Source organism: Phocoena phocoena, chromosome 6 (genome assembly GCF_963924675.1).
Source record: "Phocoena phocoena chromosome 6, mPhoPho1.1, whole genome shotgun sequence".
NCBI lineage: Eukaryota > Metazoa > Chordata > Mammalia > Artiodactyla > Phocoenidae > Phocoena > Phocoena phocoena.
In genome coordinates, this window is record NC_089224.1 from 3,124,168 (window position 1) to 3,141,329 (window position 17,162).

Consider the following 17,162-nt stretch of genomic DNA (forward strand, 5'->3'; position numbering starts at 1 on the left):
GATCAGAAGTTTCCTTCGACTTATTAAAGTAGGTGATTTTTTTTTTTTTTCAGTATGCGGGCCTCTCACTGTTGTGGCCTCTCCTGTTGCGGAGCACAGGCTCCGGACGCCCAGGCTCAGCGGCCATGGCTCACGGGCCCAGCCGCTCCGCGGCATGTGGGATCTTCCCGGACTCGGGCACGAACCCGTGTCCCCTGCATCAGCAGGCAGACTCTCAACCACTGCGCCACCAGGGAAGCCCTAAGTAGATGATTTTTATTATATGTTGGGAAAATGTTAAAGCCATTTTCCCCCCTTTGTTTTTTCAGGTAAGCAGACAGCTAAATGGAGTCTGAGCAGCTGTTTCATAGAGGCTACTATAGAAACAGCTACAACAGTATAACAAGTGCGAGTAGTGACGAGGAGCTTTTAGACGGAGCAGGTGTGATTATGGACTTTCAGACTTCTGAAGATGACAACTTGTTAGATGGTGACACGGCAGTTGGTAAGTTTGGCATTACAACTCTTAGTATTTATAGTCATGAATGTCTGCTAATAAATATATACATTGTTTTATTGAGGTCAAGTTTTGGGGTTACTTTTCTTTTTCACTGTGGTATTTCATGTAACATTAACTTAACCATTTTAAGAGTGTACATTTCAGTGGCATTTAGTACCTTTACAGTGTTATGCAACTACCATTTGTGTCTAGTTTTCATTACCCCAAAAGAAAGCCTTGTATATGGGTACACTTTAAAATTGTAGTATACATAGTACAGAGAGGTATACAGCTGTAATTGGAGCTGTCAGAAGAACAGAACTGATGGGATACACAGAGAGAGAGAGGCATGTAGAAAGAGATTTATTATGAAAGATTGGCTCATGTGATTGTGAAGGCTAAGTCCCACCATCTGCCATCTGCAAACTGGGGACCCGGGAGAGCTGGTGGTGTAGTTCCAGTCCAGACCCAAAGGCCTGAGAACGAGGGCAGCCCGTGGCGTAATCCCAGTCTGAGTGCGAAGGCCCAGACACAGGAGTGCTGATGCCGCAGGGCAGAAGAAGGATATCCCAAATCAAGCAGAGAGCAAAGTTTTTAGTCTGTCGATTCACATGCTTATCTCTTCTGGAAAGACCCTCACGGACACACCCAGAAATGATGTTCTGCCAGCTATCTGGGCATCCTGAAGTCCAGTCAAGTTGACACAAAATTAACCATCACAGCAATCATCATGTCACAAGCGTGGAAAGTAATGAATTTCTACAAAGTGAACACACTTATGTACCTCAATCAAGAAATAAAACATGACTGGTTCCCCCAGAATCCTCCCTTGTTCCCCCTTCCAGTTTCAAAGGTAACTATTATTTTGATTTCTATCACCACAGACTACTTTTGCAGGTATTTAAACTTTATATAAATGGATTTATACTATATCTGTTCTTTTGAGTCTGGTGTCATTTACTTATGTCTTGATTCATCTGTTTTGTTTATATAGCAGTAGTTAAATTTATTTTCATTGCCGTGTAGTATGCCATTGTGTAAATATGCTGCAATTTATCTATTCTACCCATCATATATTTTTAAAGGGTATTTAGGTTTTTTAATTAAAATATTTTTTTTTAGATTTTGGCTATTAATAATAGTGGTGCTGAGAATTTTCATATACATATATTTTAGTGCATATCATGTACACAATTCTGTAGGATTTATACCTCAGAACCGCATCTCAGGTTGTAACCTGTACATTCTGTCAGCTGTGTGTGAGTTTTGGTTGCTTCACACCTTCACCAATACTTGATGTTATCGGTTTTAAAAATTTTAGCTATTCTAATTGTGGGTGCAGTAATCTCATATTTTGGTTTTAATTTACATTTGCCTAATGACCTGTGAGTTTAAATGCCTTTGGTATGTTGATTGGCTTTTTAGATAGCCTCTTTTGAAGTGCCTGTTCAATCTTTTTGCCTATTTTATAAGAGTTCTTTATGCATTCTGATTGAGTCCTTCGTTAGGTTTATGTATTGCAAATGTCTTCTCTTGCTCTGTGGTATGCCTTTTCACTCTTTTTTTAGCCGCTCGGGGGCATGTGGGATCTTCCCGGACTGGGGCACAAACCCGTGTCCCCTGCATCGGCAGGCGGACTCTCAACCACTGCGCCATCAGGGAAGCCCGCTTTTCACTCTTAATGGAATCTTTTGATGAAGGTGTCGTCAATTTTAATGAAAAGCAGTTAATCTTTTCCTTTATTTTTGATACTTTTTGTGTTCTGTTTAAGATAGCTTCCCATACCTCAAGGTCAAGAAGATATTCTCTCGTTTTCTCCTAGAAGTTTTATTTTTTGTGTCTTTCACATTTAGATTTATAACCTACCTGCAATTACTGAGTTAAGTGTTCAGGTTCATTTTTTTCCCATATGGATAACTAGTTGGCTCATATATTGAAAAAACCTTCCATTCTCCAGTGTACTGCACTGACATCTTTGTCATCTGTCAAGTGGATGTATTTCTATACGTCTGTTTCTTGACTTTTTACTCGGTTACGTTGAAATACTTGGCTATCTTTGTACCAAAGCCCAGCATATATATGAGTTTTGTTTTTCACATTGGTTTTATGTAAATGTAGTCCATTTACATTTAATGTAACCACTGATATATTTAAGTTCAAATCTACTATATTTATGTTCTATTTGTCACAGCTGTCTTTTTTTCCTTTCTTTCATTCTCTCCCCCCCAGTACCTTGTTAGTTATGCATTCTCTTATATTCTGTTTGGTGGGTTACTCTAGAGATTGTAACATACACTCTTATTAGTTCTACTATAAATTACTACTTTTACCACTTTATGGGAAATGTAAGGGCCTTACGATACTTTACCTGTTTTTATCCCCCCTCCTGCTTTTTGTGCCATTGTTGTCCTCTCTGTTAATTCTTTATATATTTTAAACTGCATGAGACATTATTATTGTCATCTTATGTCAATGCCTATTTAGATTTTGTGGCTTTACTTTTTCCATTGCTCTTCATTCTATCCTGCATTTTCATGTTTCTGTCTGGGATAGTTATCTTTCCGCCTGAAGAACTCTCATTAGTATTTCTTTTAATTATAATCTACTAGCAATAAATTCACACAGTTACAAGCCTTTGTTTCACCTTTGTTTTTGAAGGGTATTTTTGCAGCTGTATTCCAGATCTACAGTTATCTTCTTTGAACTTTAAAGATGTAATTTTGGTGTCATTTGCCTCCTGCTGAAAAGTCAGCTATCAGTTGTATTTTCCCCTACTCTGGCTTCTTTTAAGGCTTTTTTCGTTGTCTTTCGTTTTTCAGAAGCTTAACCATAGTGTGCCTAACTGGTTTTCTTTGTATTTATTCCGGCTGGGGTTACTAGAACTCCTGAATTGTGACTTGATTTATTTATTTACTTTTTATTTCATCTTTGGATAATTTTGACCAGTGTGTCCTCAAATACTGTTTCTGCCATCTCCCCTGCTCCCCACCTCCGCCCGACCCCTCTTTTAGGACTCCATTCACATGTGTTACATCTTTTCACTGAGATCCTTGTGTCTCTTATGCTCTTTTCTGTATTTTCCTTTTTTCATTTGGGTATTTCAACTCATTAGGGTAAATACCAAGGGACATGATAGCTGGATCAAATGCTATGTTTAGTTTTGTGAGAAACTGCCAAACTGTCTTCCAGAGTGGCTGTGCCATTTTGCATTCCCCCCGGCAACGAATGAGCGTTCCAATGCTCCACATCCTTGTCAGCATTTGGTGTTGTCAGTGCTCTGGGTTTGTTGCAACAGGTGTGTAGTGCTATCTCATTGTTTTCTATCAAGTTTTGAATTTCAGTTATTTATCAGTCATAAAATTTCCATTTGAGTATTTTTTTCTTTATTTTTTTGGCTGCATCGGGTCTTTGTTGCGGCACGCAGGGTCTTTGTTGAGGCACGCAGGGTCTTTCGTTGTGGTGCGGGCTCTTCGTTGTGGCGCGTGGGCTTCTCTCTAGCGGTGGTGCGCAGGCTTCTCTCTAGTTGTGGCGCGCAGGCTCCAGGGTGCATGGGTTCTGTAGTTTGCGGCACACAGGCTCTCTTGTTGAGGCATGCAAGCTCAGTAGTTGTGGCACGTGGGCTTAGTTGCCCCATGGCATGTGGGATCTTAGCTCCCTGGCCAGGGATTGAACCCATGTCCCCTGCATTGGAAGGCAGATTCTTTGATGCTGGACCACCAAGGAAGTTCCTCCATTTGATTATTTTTAAGTAGACTTCTGTATTCTGGGAGAAATTCAGTGTTTGTGTGTGTGTGTGTTTTTCCCTATTAATCACTTGTTTAAAGTCTGTGTCTTCTAATGTATGGATCACCTGTGGGTCTGTATCTTTTGCCCCTTTTTCCTCTTGGTTTTCAGTCTTTTGGCCCTGACTGTGGATGGATGGGCTTTGTAATTTTTTTACAGACTGCTGGACATTGTATACAAATAATTATAGGTGCTCTGGATGATATCTTCACCGTAGTGTATTTAGTTTTTTTTTGGCAGGCAGGTAGTCTAGGATCCAATTACAATGATTCCATCAAAGATGGAGAGAATTTTCAGCCTGGTTTCAGACTTTCTGAGGGTTAGTCTGTTTTGGGCTGACTTTATTTTTAGGGCACAGCCCCTTGAGGATTTTAGTAGAAAGCCTACTAAAGTGTGTTTACGAAGACTTTCTCTTTTTCGGGCCCTTAAATTCAGTTTCTGTCTCTCTGGCATTTTGAAACTGATGACAGCTCTGCTTATCATTTTAGTCTCTTAACCACTGCCGTGTGCTTGGTTTCTCAGCCTCTTGCTCACGAAGTTTAGGAATTGTAGATATTTTTAGGGAAAAGCATCATGGCATGAACTGTTCTCTTTTCTCCTGGATATTGGCCCGTTCAAGTCCACTTGCCTTGGTGGTTTTGTCTCCGTGGCCCCGTGAGACTGGTGAAAGCTCCCAGCTGGGCCTCTCAGTCACGGTGCTGCTCTGAACCAGGAAACGACTCAGGGCAAACAGTGACCAAGGCTGTTGGGTTTACCTGTTTCACTTCTTCTCTCAATGTTGGCACTTCAGGTTCTCATGCCTTGTACCTTCTCCGGCTGTTTTGTTAAATGTTCTTTGATTTAAAAACAGCAGCAGCAGTATTTTGCTGTTATTAATCATTGGCTCGCCTCATCATTGATGGAGTTTTTCCTAATTTTAATTACAAGTTATAAACCAGCTAAACACATGTATTCATAATTTGAAAAACCAGGTGAAATTTAACAGCATACCCACTTTTCTGTGTTTAAGTAGCTCCTTGGCCCTGTATGTGAAACAGAGAAGTAATGCAGGGCAGTAGAAAGACACAGGAGGACCTCGCTCTTTCTATCTTTCCACACTGCCGTCCAGTGTTGGTGATGTCTTCGCTCATGGTTTTCCATAGGACACAGTGTCACGTAGGAAGGAAGGGGCAAGTGGGGAAGAAAGAGTCTTTTTTTTTTTTTTCCTCTATCAGGGAGGACAATTTTCTAGAACACAGAACACACTCTTACGTCACTGGCCAGAAGTGGGTTACGTGACCACACCTAGACTGATCACTGACTGGGAGGCTTACTGACTGGTTAGAACAATCATGATTTGTTCCTTGCAGTTAGGCACATTACCGACCAAACAAAATTAAGGTTCTGTTAACAAGGGAGAAGTTGGAATGACCATAGGGTAAGCAACCATTAATGTTTCTCATACAGAGTCTGTCCTCTGAGTTCGCCTAGTTGAAGGTACCAGTTGTGGAATAGCGGTTGACGACAACTATCTAAGTGTCAAATTGGGTGGTACAGATTATAAATTTTACATCTCGAAAAGAGGATATTATTTCAATACCTGTTTAGAATTGTGGAGTGTTCTGGAAAGGGAGATAATGCATGAAGGCCCAGCGGTAGGAAAAGGTATTAGGTTGTGAGACAGCGAATGTCCTTGGTAGGATGGTGATACCCTTTCTTTCAGCAGAGCCGAAGTGGTTCTGTTCACAGTAGCTGGGAGAGGACAGTCCTGCGGTAGAAGTGCGGGCCTCAGCGAGACCTCCCTGCCCGGACCAAGGCAGGTGCCCAAGAAGAGAGCTCATCTCTGTCTGCTCTGTGTATGGAGCATGGAAGTAGACAATGGACAAGCAGTTGTGTCTTTGTGTGTGTGTGTGTGTGTGTGTGTGTGTGTGTGTGTGTGTATTATGCAGGCCTCTCACTGTTGTGGCCTCTCCCGCTGCGGAGACCAGGCTCCGGACGCGCAGGCTCAGCGGCCATGGCTCACGGGCCCAGCCGCTCCGCGGCATGTGGGATCTTCCCGGACCAGGGCACGAACCCGTGTCCCCTGCATCGGCAGGTGGGCTCTCAACCACTGCGCCACCAGGGAAGCCCCAGTTGAGTCTTAAATATTCTTTTATGACTCAATATCTCTCTAGAATACCAAACAATAATTAATCGCTGGAAAGAACTGGTAGTGTTTGGCATATGTGTTGAGTAGATATCTTATGTTCATTGGCTTTCAAGTTGTAGACCTGAACTTACATCTTGGCTCTGCCAGTTACTCGCTCTGTAACCCTTGCAAGTCACTTTGCCTGAGTTTTTTCCTCTGTAACTAGCAGTGGTACTCTTTTCTCCTGTGTTCCTTCCCCTTTAGGTGTATTAGACTTTGTTCCCCCAACTTGAACAATTTCCTTTTAATTTAGCGTTCAAGTGAGATGTCAGGAACATTGCTGGTAGTATTAAAAAGAGATATAGCTCTAAAACTGAAATACGACTCTGGATTAGGATTTAGCTTGTAGAGATAAACCACTTTGGACTCCTGTGACTCCACTGGATAATTGAGTTACTTATTTGTTACATAGCTAGCCCTTGTTTTGAAAGCAAAGAGCTGGACCCAAATCTCAAAAATGAAATCAGCCTTGTCTGCTTAGAGTGAATCCTAAATAATCCAGAACACACTGTGACTAAAAAATAGAAGTTACCCTTAGTAATGACGACTAATTAGTAGTATCGAAAATCTAAGCTAGTGAAAAGCTGAAAAATTACACTTGATATGTATTTATATTAAGTATATTGAGTGAGTCACTTTAGTCTAAAATTCAGATTCTTTGGAAAATGCAAAATTTTTCATTACAAGTAGCAGGAAGAGAGTGCCAAGGTTTTGTTGTCAGAGTTGTATTCATTAAAGAGAACCATAAGGTTCTTGCTTCATTGAAGATGAAACACACGCGCATTCCTCTGTACAACTGAAGTGTTATTCTTAAATGTACGGCTCTCACTGGGAGTAAGAAAACTGACTGACGGGGTAAAAAGTAGAGTCGGCCACTGTTCAGCAAATTAACTCTCAACGGTTAATTCGTTTTAATGATGGTAATGAGTTTAACATTTAGATTCTTATATCCCTCTTCGTCATGCGTGAATTGTGAATAGTATGGCTTACTTGCTGTATCAGGAGTCACTCCCAGCTCTCTAGATTGTGTGTAGATGGTAGTGTCACAAACCGAGAGAGGAAGTGGGCAAGGAACGGTAGCATCCAGAGGACTCGCTCCTGATAGCTTCCGTTTCCTGTCTGTAGAGAACCTTAAACCAACTTTGGAAATACTAAATTCAAATGTCAGGTGTTATGTTTTTTTCCAAGACCTTGAGACATATAATTACTGGGAATGGAATGCAGAGACATCACATAGATGATTGTATTCTGTTTCACATATGTATCGCATCCTGAGCCTCAGAACTCAGAAACCACATACAGCTGCATGGGCTGAGAGGTGGATCGTTCTGTTCTAGGTCTTGTGACCCTTCCACCTCTGCTCAAACTTAACTTACCTAGGGGCTTCCCTGGTGGCGCAGTGGTTGAGAGTCCGCCTGCCGATGCAGGGGACACGGGTTCGTGCCCCAGTCCGGGAAGATCCCACATGCCGCGGAGCGGCTGGGCCCGTGAGCCATGGCCACTGAGCCTGCGTGTCCGGAGCCTGTGCTCCGCAACGGGAGAGGCCACAACGGTGATGAGAGGCCCGCGTACTGCAAAAAACAAAACAAAACAAACAAAAAAAACCACTTAACCTTCTGAGCTGTTACAAGAGATTCCAGCATTTTCATTTGCATATCTACTGTTAGATTTATTCAAAATGTTGTGATTTTGTCACATACCCTCTGGGTGGTGCGTTTGTCAGAACTGTCTCTACTAGAAATTTCAGCAGGAAAGGCCTGGCGAAGTGGATGCAGAGGGACCATGCCAGAAGCTGGCTGACCATCTACAGGATACCTCTTAGGATTTGGCCAAACCTCCCAGTCCAGGGTCCAGTCCTTTGTCCTGCTAGACACAGAAGCATGGTGTCAGCCCCAGGAAACTGTGCTGTTTCTTAGAAGTGGATTCATATTAACCAGGATCTTACATCTTGTTAGGTAAAAGTGCGAATGTATTTACAGTGAGTAATATACTAATGCTTTACTTCATTTGAAAGAAAGGACGTAAGGCAGTGTATAAAGATACACAAAATTCATTAATTAACATAAGTATTTGAGAGGGCTGAAACAAAAGGAAAACAGGTTGAAATGACATAAAATGTAGAGATGAATGAGGCCAATGAAAACATTAGCGATATACTACTTACTTTCTGAGGGGAGACTAGGAATTTGGCTCTAAGCTTTGTAGCAGCAAGTGAAATGAGGGAACCTGTTTAGTTAAGTGATTCACAGTGTTTATGAGAGAAAAACCCAATCAGTTTCTCAGCAGAAGCTCTATTACTGATATTAAGATAATCCATTTTTGAGAAACATTATGAAGTGGTTCCTATCTATGTACTAGACTGATTTTCAAGACTTTGCTTGGAGTAAACAGCAGTGATTTTCACAGGGCTTTTGTGATAACATCCATCAGTATTGCTGACTTGAATCACAAGACCTAATTCCACAAGGGTACTGTATTATATGGTACAGGCATTGATTATTTATGATGATCTGGCAGGATCCATATGTGTATGTTAGAGTATCTTGGAATAGATGGACAGTATGAAGAGTTTCAGAAGTCATCAAGGTATATTATTATCGTGATTTTTTTTTGCTGAAGGTTTGATATATATTAGATAGCAGTGATTTTAGAATTATATTTCGGAATTATAACGGAGCTATTTACTTACATTCAGCTCGTTTTCCTTAAGTTGAAAAGCCTAACAAAACCTAAGACTGAATAGAAGCCACTAGAAGGCCTCTTAATGAAAAGTGGGCAGGGTTGGGGGTCTTTGTTTTGAAAATAATTTTGTGCCTACTGGAAGTCATAGGTAAATGATTAACAGAAGGTCCAAAACTTATGTCCCATGTGACAAGATCATGATGATTGCAGCTTTGATAGATTTTAAAGGGAGTAGCTACCACAGACATTGAAAAAAAAAAGTATTCACAAAATGCCTGGCTTTGACTAATATTTAAGTATACCTTTTAAGGCAATAGTTCTCAGACCTTTTTGTTCTCAAGATCCCTTTCTATTCTTAAAAGATTATTGAGGACCCTAACAAGCTTGTTTTTTTTTTTAAATGTAGGTTATAGCTATCCATATTTACCGTATTAAAAATTAAATTTCAATCCTTTATTAATTCACTTAAAAATAACAACTCGTTATAACATTAATAACACTTTTTATGAAAAATTAGCTGTTTTCCAAAGTAAAAATAAATTGAGTGAGAAGAGCAACGTTTCCTGTTTTTGTAACTCTCTCTAATGTCTGGCTTAATAGGAAACATCTAGATTCTTAGATCTGCTTCCTCATTCAACTTCGTGTAATGTGTTGTTCAGTTGAAACCTATGAGAAATATGTAAGAAAATTTGACCTTATACAAATACATAGTTAAAGAAGAAATAATTTCATAGCCTTTGCAGATCATTGTGGATCTCCTTCTTTGATACTACACCCAAACTCGGCAGAGGGTAATTTCTTAAAGGTTAATTGCAGTGTGGTAAGTGAACCCATACTAATGAACTTTCTGTGTTGCGTTACATTAAAATCCGTTGGCCTATCTTGTGCTTTCGAATGGATCTATCACCCATGCATGCTTTTATAATATGCATTAGTCATTTGGAAATTGAGGCACTGATTTATCAGTTTGCTAGGGTTGCGGTAGCAAAGTACCACAGACTGGGTGGCTTAAACGACAGTAATTAATTTCCTCACAGTTCTGGAGGCTGAAGGTCCAAGATGGAGGTTTTGGTTGTTCGTTTCTTCTGAGGCCTCTCTCCTTTGCTTGTAAATGGCAGTCTTCTCCCTGTGTCCTCACATGGTCTGTGTATATCTGTGTCCTAATTGCTTCTTCCTTGAGGGTACTAGTCCTACTGGATTAGGCCTTGCCCCAGTGACCTTACTGAGCCTCAGTTACCTTTTTTAAAGGCCTTACCTCCAAGTCTGGTCACATTCTGAGGTGCTGGCGGCGAGGGCTTTTATCATATGCATTTGGTGGGACATGCATGGTTCAGCCCATAATTCAGATTTATGCAGATCTTGCTAATGTTCACACATTTTATTACAGAAAACCAACAAGTCACATTTTGTTGCCACCAATCCCACAATCCCATCAGAAGTCTTTAAGTGCCGGGCAGCTGTCAGGCTCACACTGGTGAATACAAGTTTTCCAAACTTAAATTTTTGCTTTTCCTCAAGAAGGAACAATTGTTCCACGGTATACTTAAAAAAGGCTTTGTGTATTCTTCCTATTAAAGGGGTGTATACTCAAGAGTTGCTATTTCGTAAAGCGAATAACCTTTACTGTTTTATGAAGGACATTTGGAAGGGAAACAGGCCTTTGTTCTCTGGTGGTGACGTGGTGGCACAGAGTACAGTGCCTGCTCGTCCATCTTGGTGCCCCTGCTTGGCTTTGTGCTGGGTGCCAGCCGTGTACCTGCTATTACTCGTGTACCATAAATACTGTAGAGTGAAAAAGACAGATGCTGTTGTGGAGGCTCACTAACCCTCCCACCCCCACTCCGAGATCCCTGGGGCCTGTAATCAGGTTACTTTACATGGTAGAAGGACTTTGCAGTTTTGAGTAAGTGAGGAGTCTTGAGATGGAGCGGTTTCTCTTGGATTAATCTGGCTAGCTCCTTGCAAGGCGGAGGCAGGAGGCTGAGTCTGAGACCCGAGGCTGGGGTACTAAGAGGAAGGGGCCGCGGCCCAACCGGAGAAGGAAGCTGAAAAGGGCAAGGGGAGAAGTCTCCCCAGGAGCCTCCAGAAGGAGCGCATCCCGACAGACACCTTGATTGTACACGCCTGACCTCGGCAGCTGGAAGAGAACACGTTTGTATTGTTTCAGACCACTCAGTTTGTGGCAGTCTGTTACAGTAGCGATAGGAAACTGGTGCAAATGTGTCATTTCAGTCATACACAAATGTGTTATTATGAAAATGTTTTAACCCCACAGACCCCCTGCAAAAGATCTTGGGCATCTCCGGGGGGGTGGGTGGTGGTGTCTGTGGGGCACACGTGACCATACTGTGAGAATTCTGACTTAAGATAAGCCCGCTGCAAAATGCACATTGGGTGACTGAATAAGGTGACTTGCTGTGTTGTATTAGAAGCTATAAGAATGGAAGGGCTTATATAAAAAGGGTAAAATCTGTTTGTATAATGTGATCCCAGTTCTCTTAAAATACTATATACACACACATATCCCGCACAAATTTGGAGGGAGATACACCAAAATAATTATTTTTTCCCCTGGGTGATGGATTTTTTTTTTTAAATGCTTTGCAGTGTTTTCCAAATTGTCACCAATTTGTCTTCAGATTTATAAAACTGAGCCAAAACTTCCAACTCACTATAAGGTGTATTTGTCAATGTAGGAAGATAGAACATATTTCATGAATAGTTTAACTTGCTTTATAACTTAAAATTTAGCCATGTGGCAAATGGGCCTTCTTTGGTTCTCTTGTGCTGGGCGTTGTAAATGTCAGGTTGGGGCTTGTGCCTGGCCGGCATATCTCCAGGTCTTTGAATATGTTTCCTCTGCCTGTAATACCAGTTAGTACCGTGCTTTGCTTCTCAGGTTACACCTCACGCCCCTAGAAGGCCTTCCCTGACTTCTCAGGTTCAGCTTAGGGGCCTCTCCTGTGTTGTGAACTGTGTTGCTTCTGTCGTATGTTTGCTTTCCTGACTTTTCTTATTTGCTTTGGTTGTAACTTGCCTTCCTCCTAGACTAAGCCCACTATCCTTCTGTCTAATTATCCTACTAATTTGTGTTGGCCTGTAAGCCATTAGTTTTTCTGTCTGCATTGTTCTGTTTAGAGCCGATCCATTATGTACTGGTGACGTATCTGAACTCTTGATGAGCAATCTTATTTTCCTTATTTCTGAATCTTGTGGGGCTGGGATATTAGTGAACCGTGGACAGCCACGGATGTTGTTTATTTCATCCTCCCTTCTTACAGTGTTTAATATATTGGCATACATCCAGTAGAAGCTTGTTAAAAGTTTGCTACTTTATAAAATATTCATCTGTTTAACATATTAGCTAGTCTTATTTTATAGTGTTTAGGAGTCTTTTTTCCTTTTTATTTATTGAACGAATATTGGTGTATTGAGAAAAGTTTTGGTTTAACTGGACATCTATGAAACCAGTAGGATATTCAGTGGAGTGGTGGGAACTGTCATTCACCCATGTTGTTACAGGTGTATTGCACAGGGGCCCAAAGTGGCAGTGTCATCGTCATCCAGGAGGGAAAAGGCACAGGATGGAATATACTGTCTGTGTTACATCCAGCTCCCTGACGGTCGTCACTGTCATCACTTCTGTTTCTCATTTTTCTCATCTGAAAAATGAAGACAAAATATCAAATCTATTCTACCCACCCAACTCAGATTAGTTTTGAAAACAAAATAGAAGAATATAGTAAAAGAAATGGTGCAAATGTTGCTGTTATACCTGAGAGTCCTTGGTGGCAATTTTGGCTTGGGTGCTCAAAGGTTAAACTTACTTATACTTAGTGTAGCCATTAAACAGATTACATCATGACATTCACATAGATTATCCTGGGTTCACAATAATCTTATATGGTTAACTTCAGGGCTTAGTGATGACTTGGCTTGCCTTGGAGAAATGCTAATTCTAGACCCGGGGCAGGGAAAATACAAGATGAGCCCAGGGTATGTGTAGTACCAGAGGAAGGAAGTGCTCAAAAACAGAAAGATGAAGGTGTGTCAAAGGAACGCTGGAACCAACCTGAGAGAGTACCTAGTGACCAAACCTGGAACCATTTGAGCAAAAACCAGTAAGGTAGAATTGGATTATAAGTAAAGTGTAAGATAAATACAAATGAGTACATATACATACAAATAAATAAATGGGGAAAAGACAAGTCTCCCATGTAGAATTACAAATAATTTATGTAGCTATTCCACCCTCATGGAGGAGGAGCTTAACTCCCACCTCCTCCTTTGAGGGTGGGCTAGACTTAGTGACTTACTTGCAAAGAATGGAGGAGGGGAAAATGATAACTGAGTACTGGATGTTCCCACCAGTACTGAGGCCATATGGATGTCACATACCCCCAGTACGTGACGAGAAGGGCACTTGCCTTTGTGATATTCTTTCCAAAGACCCATAACCCCAGTCTAAGCACAAAAGAAACAATAGACAAAGCTAGACTGAGGGCATGTTTTGCAGGACAGGGTCATGAAAAACAAGGAAAGACTGAGAAACTGTCAAGACGAGAGGAGTGGAGGGAGATGCATTGACTAAATGCAATGTGGTGCCCTGGATGGGACCCTGGAATAGAGACAGGACACTAACAGAGAAGCTGGTGAGCCAGATAATGTCTGGGCTTGACTTAGTGGTAATGTACCAATGTCGGTTTCTTAGCTGAGCAAAATGTGCCCTGGACACATAAGATGTTAACAGCCTGGGAAACTGAGTGAGAGGGATTCGGGACCTCTTTGTACAATCTTTGCAACTTTTTTTTTATAAATCTAAAATTAGTCCCCATATGGGAACATATGTATATGTATAGCTGATTCACTTTGTTATAAAGCAGAAACTAACACACCATTGTAAAGCAATTATACCCCAATAAAGATGTTTAAAAAAAAATAAAAAATAAAAAAAATAAAAAATAAAAAAAATAAAATAAAATCAGTCCAAAGTAACGTTTATTGTAAAATATGGGTAGGAAAGAATTAACTTGTGAATAATAAAAGCAAATGTGCTTATTGCAGAAGATGTGAATGAGAAAAGGTAGTAAATTGAGATGACTTGTAACCCTACTACCCATGGATAGCTGATTGTTTTCGTATCTTTTTTCTAGACTTAATTCTATGTATAATCCATTCAGCAAATAATTCTTAGCCTCCTTTATGGGCCAGGCACCATGCCAGGAGCTCGGGATAGAGCAGCAAACAAGAATGACGTCTCTCTCATGGAGTCTGTGCTCTACTGGGAGAGAGCGAGCGCCGTTAAAATAAATGATAATCCCACAAGAACCAGTTACAGTGGTGTTGTGGGAAATGCTGTAAAGAAGCAGTACGGGTGTGAGGACATGTGGTGGGGGGGAATCTAAGATGCACCATTGGAGTCGAGAACTGAAAAATGAGGGGTCGGGCAGGTGAGGGAGGGTGGAGTGGGGGCCCTGGGAGTTCAGGTACAGGTGCAGGTACAGGCGGGGGACCCTCAGGGAGGAAGGAGTTAGGAGCTAGAGGCGGGAGGGGCTGAGGCTGAAGAGGTAGTTAAGCGAGGTTGAAATCCTGCATTTTAAGGTTTGGGCACTTTTTCCTAAAGAGTGATGGGCGAGTAATATGTTAGTAATTTTAGAAGATTATTCGGCTGCCGTGTGAGCAGGTGGGTTGGAAGGTAGTGAGAGCAGGGAGGTAAGTGTGGTAGGTCAAAGGGAGGTGATGGTTCTCTGAGGGGCAGAGTGACAGATGGAGAGCAGACGGATTCAGTATAGCTTCTGAGGTGAAATCAGGCAGACGTGCTGATTGTTTGGATGTGGTTTTGGGGGTGAAAGGAAAGTTGAGTGTTCTGTATTCCTAGCGCATGAAGCTGGTAATGCCATGAATGAGGCGGGACCTTTTTCCGTTAATATTAAAAGCATTGCCTTATGTTACAAAAGCTTACCTTAATAATTTTTAATGGTTGCATAATATTTGAATACATGAATGTATTCTAAATTCCTAGCAAAAGTTACTGGGAGGAAGGCATTTATTAATAGCTGTTTATGTGTAGTGAATACAGTGGTTTGCAAATGGATGGTAGGATTGTTGCTAAAGGCTCTAAATGCTGCTAAGACAGTTGGAGCTGGTCGCTTCCTGTGAATAAGAATAATGAAGTTCTTTGATGTCAGCTGCAGGTAGAAAACATTAATAAAGTAAGCCAAGAGTAATCTTTTAGTGAACTCAGTTCCTTGCATGGACATTTGTAAGCAAAAACAAATTGCTGATAGTGTAAAGTTGTGGTATAGCTCAGAAATCCAAGAAATGTATTCTGAGTTAGGATAATCTGACTTTGCTACAGGTTTTCAGAGGTTACGTTTGTTCATGATGTCATCAGTAGGTGACAAGTTGATTTTAGTTTCATCGGGCATCTACCTATGACATTGGTGGCATGGTCCTAATGAGTGAGGCATTTGGCCCTAAAGTTGAATTTGGCAACATAAATTCAGCCCTTTAAAAAACATGAAATGGTTACATTGTGAATCCTCAGTAAAGGGTTTTTTAGAAATTCTTAAAATCAAATTAATAAAACACTGCCACTACCATTTAATGGTTATCTGTCAGCAGAAGGTCAGACCTCTTTCAAACAGTCTACTCAGAATTATTTTTAGAAATGAGCAAATAATTCTAGGGTTCATCTGATACTTATTCTGAGCAATGTTCTTAATACATATGACACCCTTCACATTCTGTTGACAACTACCTTGTAAACATTTTCTGCACCTGTATTTCCTACTTAATACGTGTGGAGTAGGGGACTTCGCAAATTTGTGTGCTTGGATAAGGGTTAGGTCACACATTTAGGGAGAACTAACCCATACTAAGTTTATGAAGTGCTGTAATTCAAGATGTTACTAATGAACTAGGAACAAGAACTTGGTATTGTAAAGTGGTGCCTTGGTGAAATTAGCCTAAAATACCAATGGAAAGCCGATCAAATACTGGTTGGATATCCTCAGGAAGGTCATTGGAAAGAAGTGAGCTTAGTTTTGATTTTCATATATAGAGCCTGAGGATTTGTACCTCAAATGTCACCTGTAATGGCTGTCTTGCTCCACAAAAAGAAGTCCATAGAAAGTTAACTAAAATTACTCGGTCAATGAATAATTGTTTGGTACATGTACTCTACCCCTCTTACCCTAATGTCATGATGTAATGAATTGACTTTGTTCCTGTGCACGTAGAGCGTTACTTATGAACTGTTCTTGGGAGAATTGAGAAAATAGTCGGTTAAATCCCGTTTTGTGTTGTGGTTCCGGTTAAAAATTTCAGTTGAAAAAGGCTTCAGGAGTTATGAACTAAGCCTATAAAATCATCAGCTGAAGTAAATACATAAAATCGTAGGGAGTCTGTGGACCTGTTTAAACAGTTCTAAAACACTATCATTTAGAGGAAGTTCTTTGGAAGAATCTGTGCTTAGAACAAGTGAAAGTCAGTGTAGATACTTATGAACCTGTTATCTGTAACTGATTGACACTGTAAATAAGATTTGACTAGAGGGGTTTAGGATAGGGAAGAAAAAAAGAATAATAAATCCACACTAAATGTTAGTAGAATTAGAGATATTTAGGATAAATTTCTAACTTTTCAGACTTTTGAATTGTGAGGTATAACACACATCAGAAAAATGCGTAAAGCATACTTCTGCAGCTTAATGAATTATTACAAGGCAAGCACCTTTGCAACCCACTCAGGTTAAGAAAATAAAGGATTACTGTACTCCAGAAGCTTGCTGATCACAACCCCTTCCCTTTCCCTAGAGATAAATACTGTTTTCTCTTTGTCTAGTCACTTTTTAAACTTTACTTTATGGTTTGAGCATCTAAGTATGCATCAATGGGATTATAATTTAGCTTTGCCCTGTTTTTGAAGGTTAAATAAATGGAATCATACAGTAAAATTTTTTTCCTTGCTTTTTTTTTTTTTTTTTTGTTGGGGGTAGGCGTTTATTAATTAATTTATTTATTTTGGCTGTGTTGGGTCTTCGTTTCTGTG

The 17,162-nt window shown here is 40.6% G+C and overlaps 1 protein-coding gene across 3 annotated transcripts in view; it reads left to right on the forward strand.

Moving 5' to 3' along the window:
* The first annotated feature begins 324 nt into the window (after positions 1 to 324).
* Positions 325 to 17,162, forward strand: part of CLCN3 (chloride voltage-gated channel 3) — a 69,437-nt gene continuing 52,599 nt past the window's right edge. For all 3 annotated transcript variants that reach the window (XM_065879669.1, XM_065879670.1, XM_065879673.1), the window contains exon 1: positions 325 to 484. In XM_065879669.1, coding sequence (XP_065735741.1) covers positions 325 to 484 — 160 coding nt within the window. The remainder of the gene's footprint in view (positions 485 to 17,162) is intronic.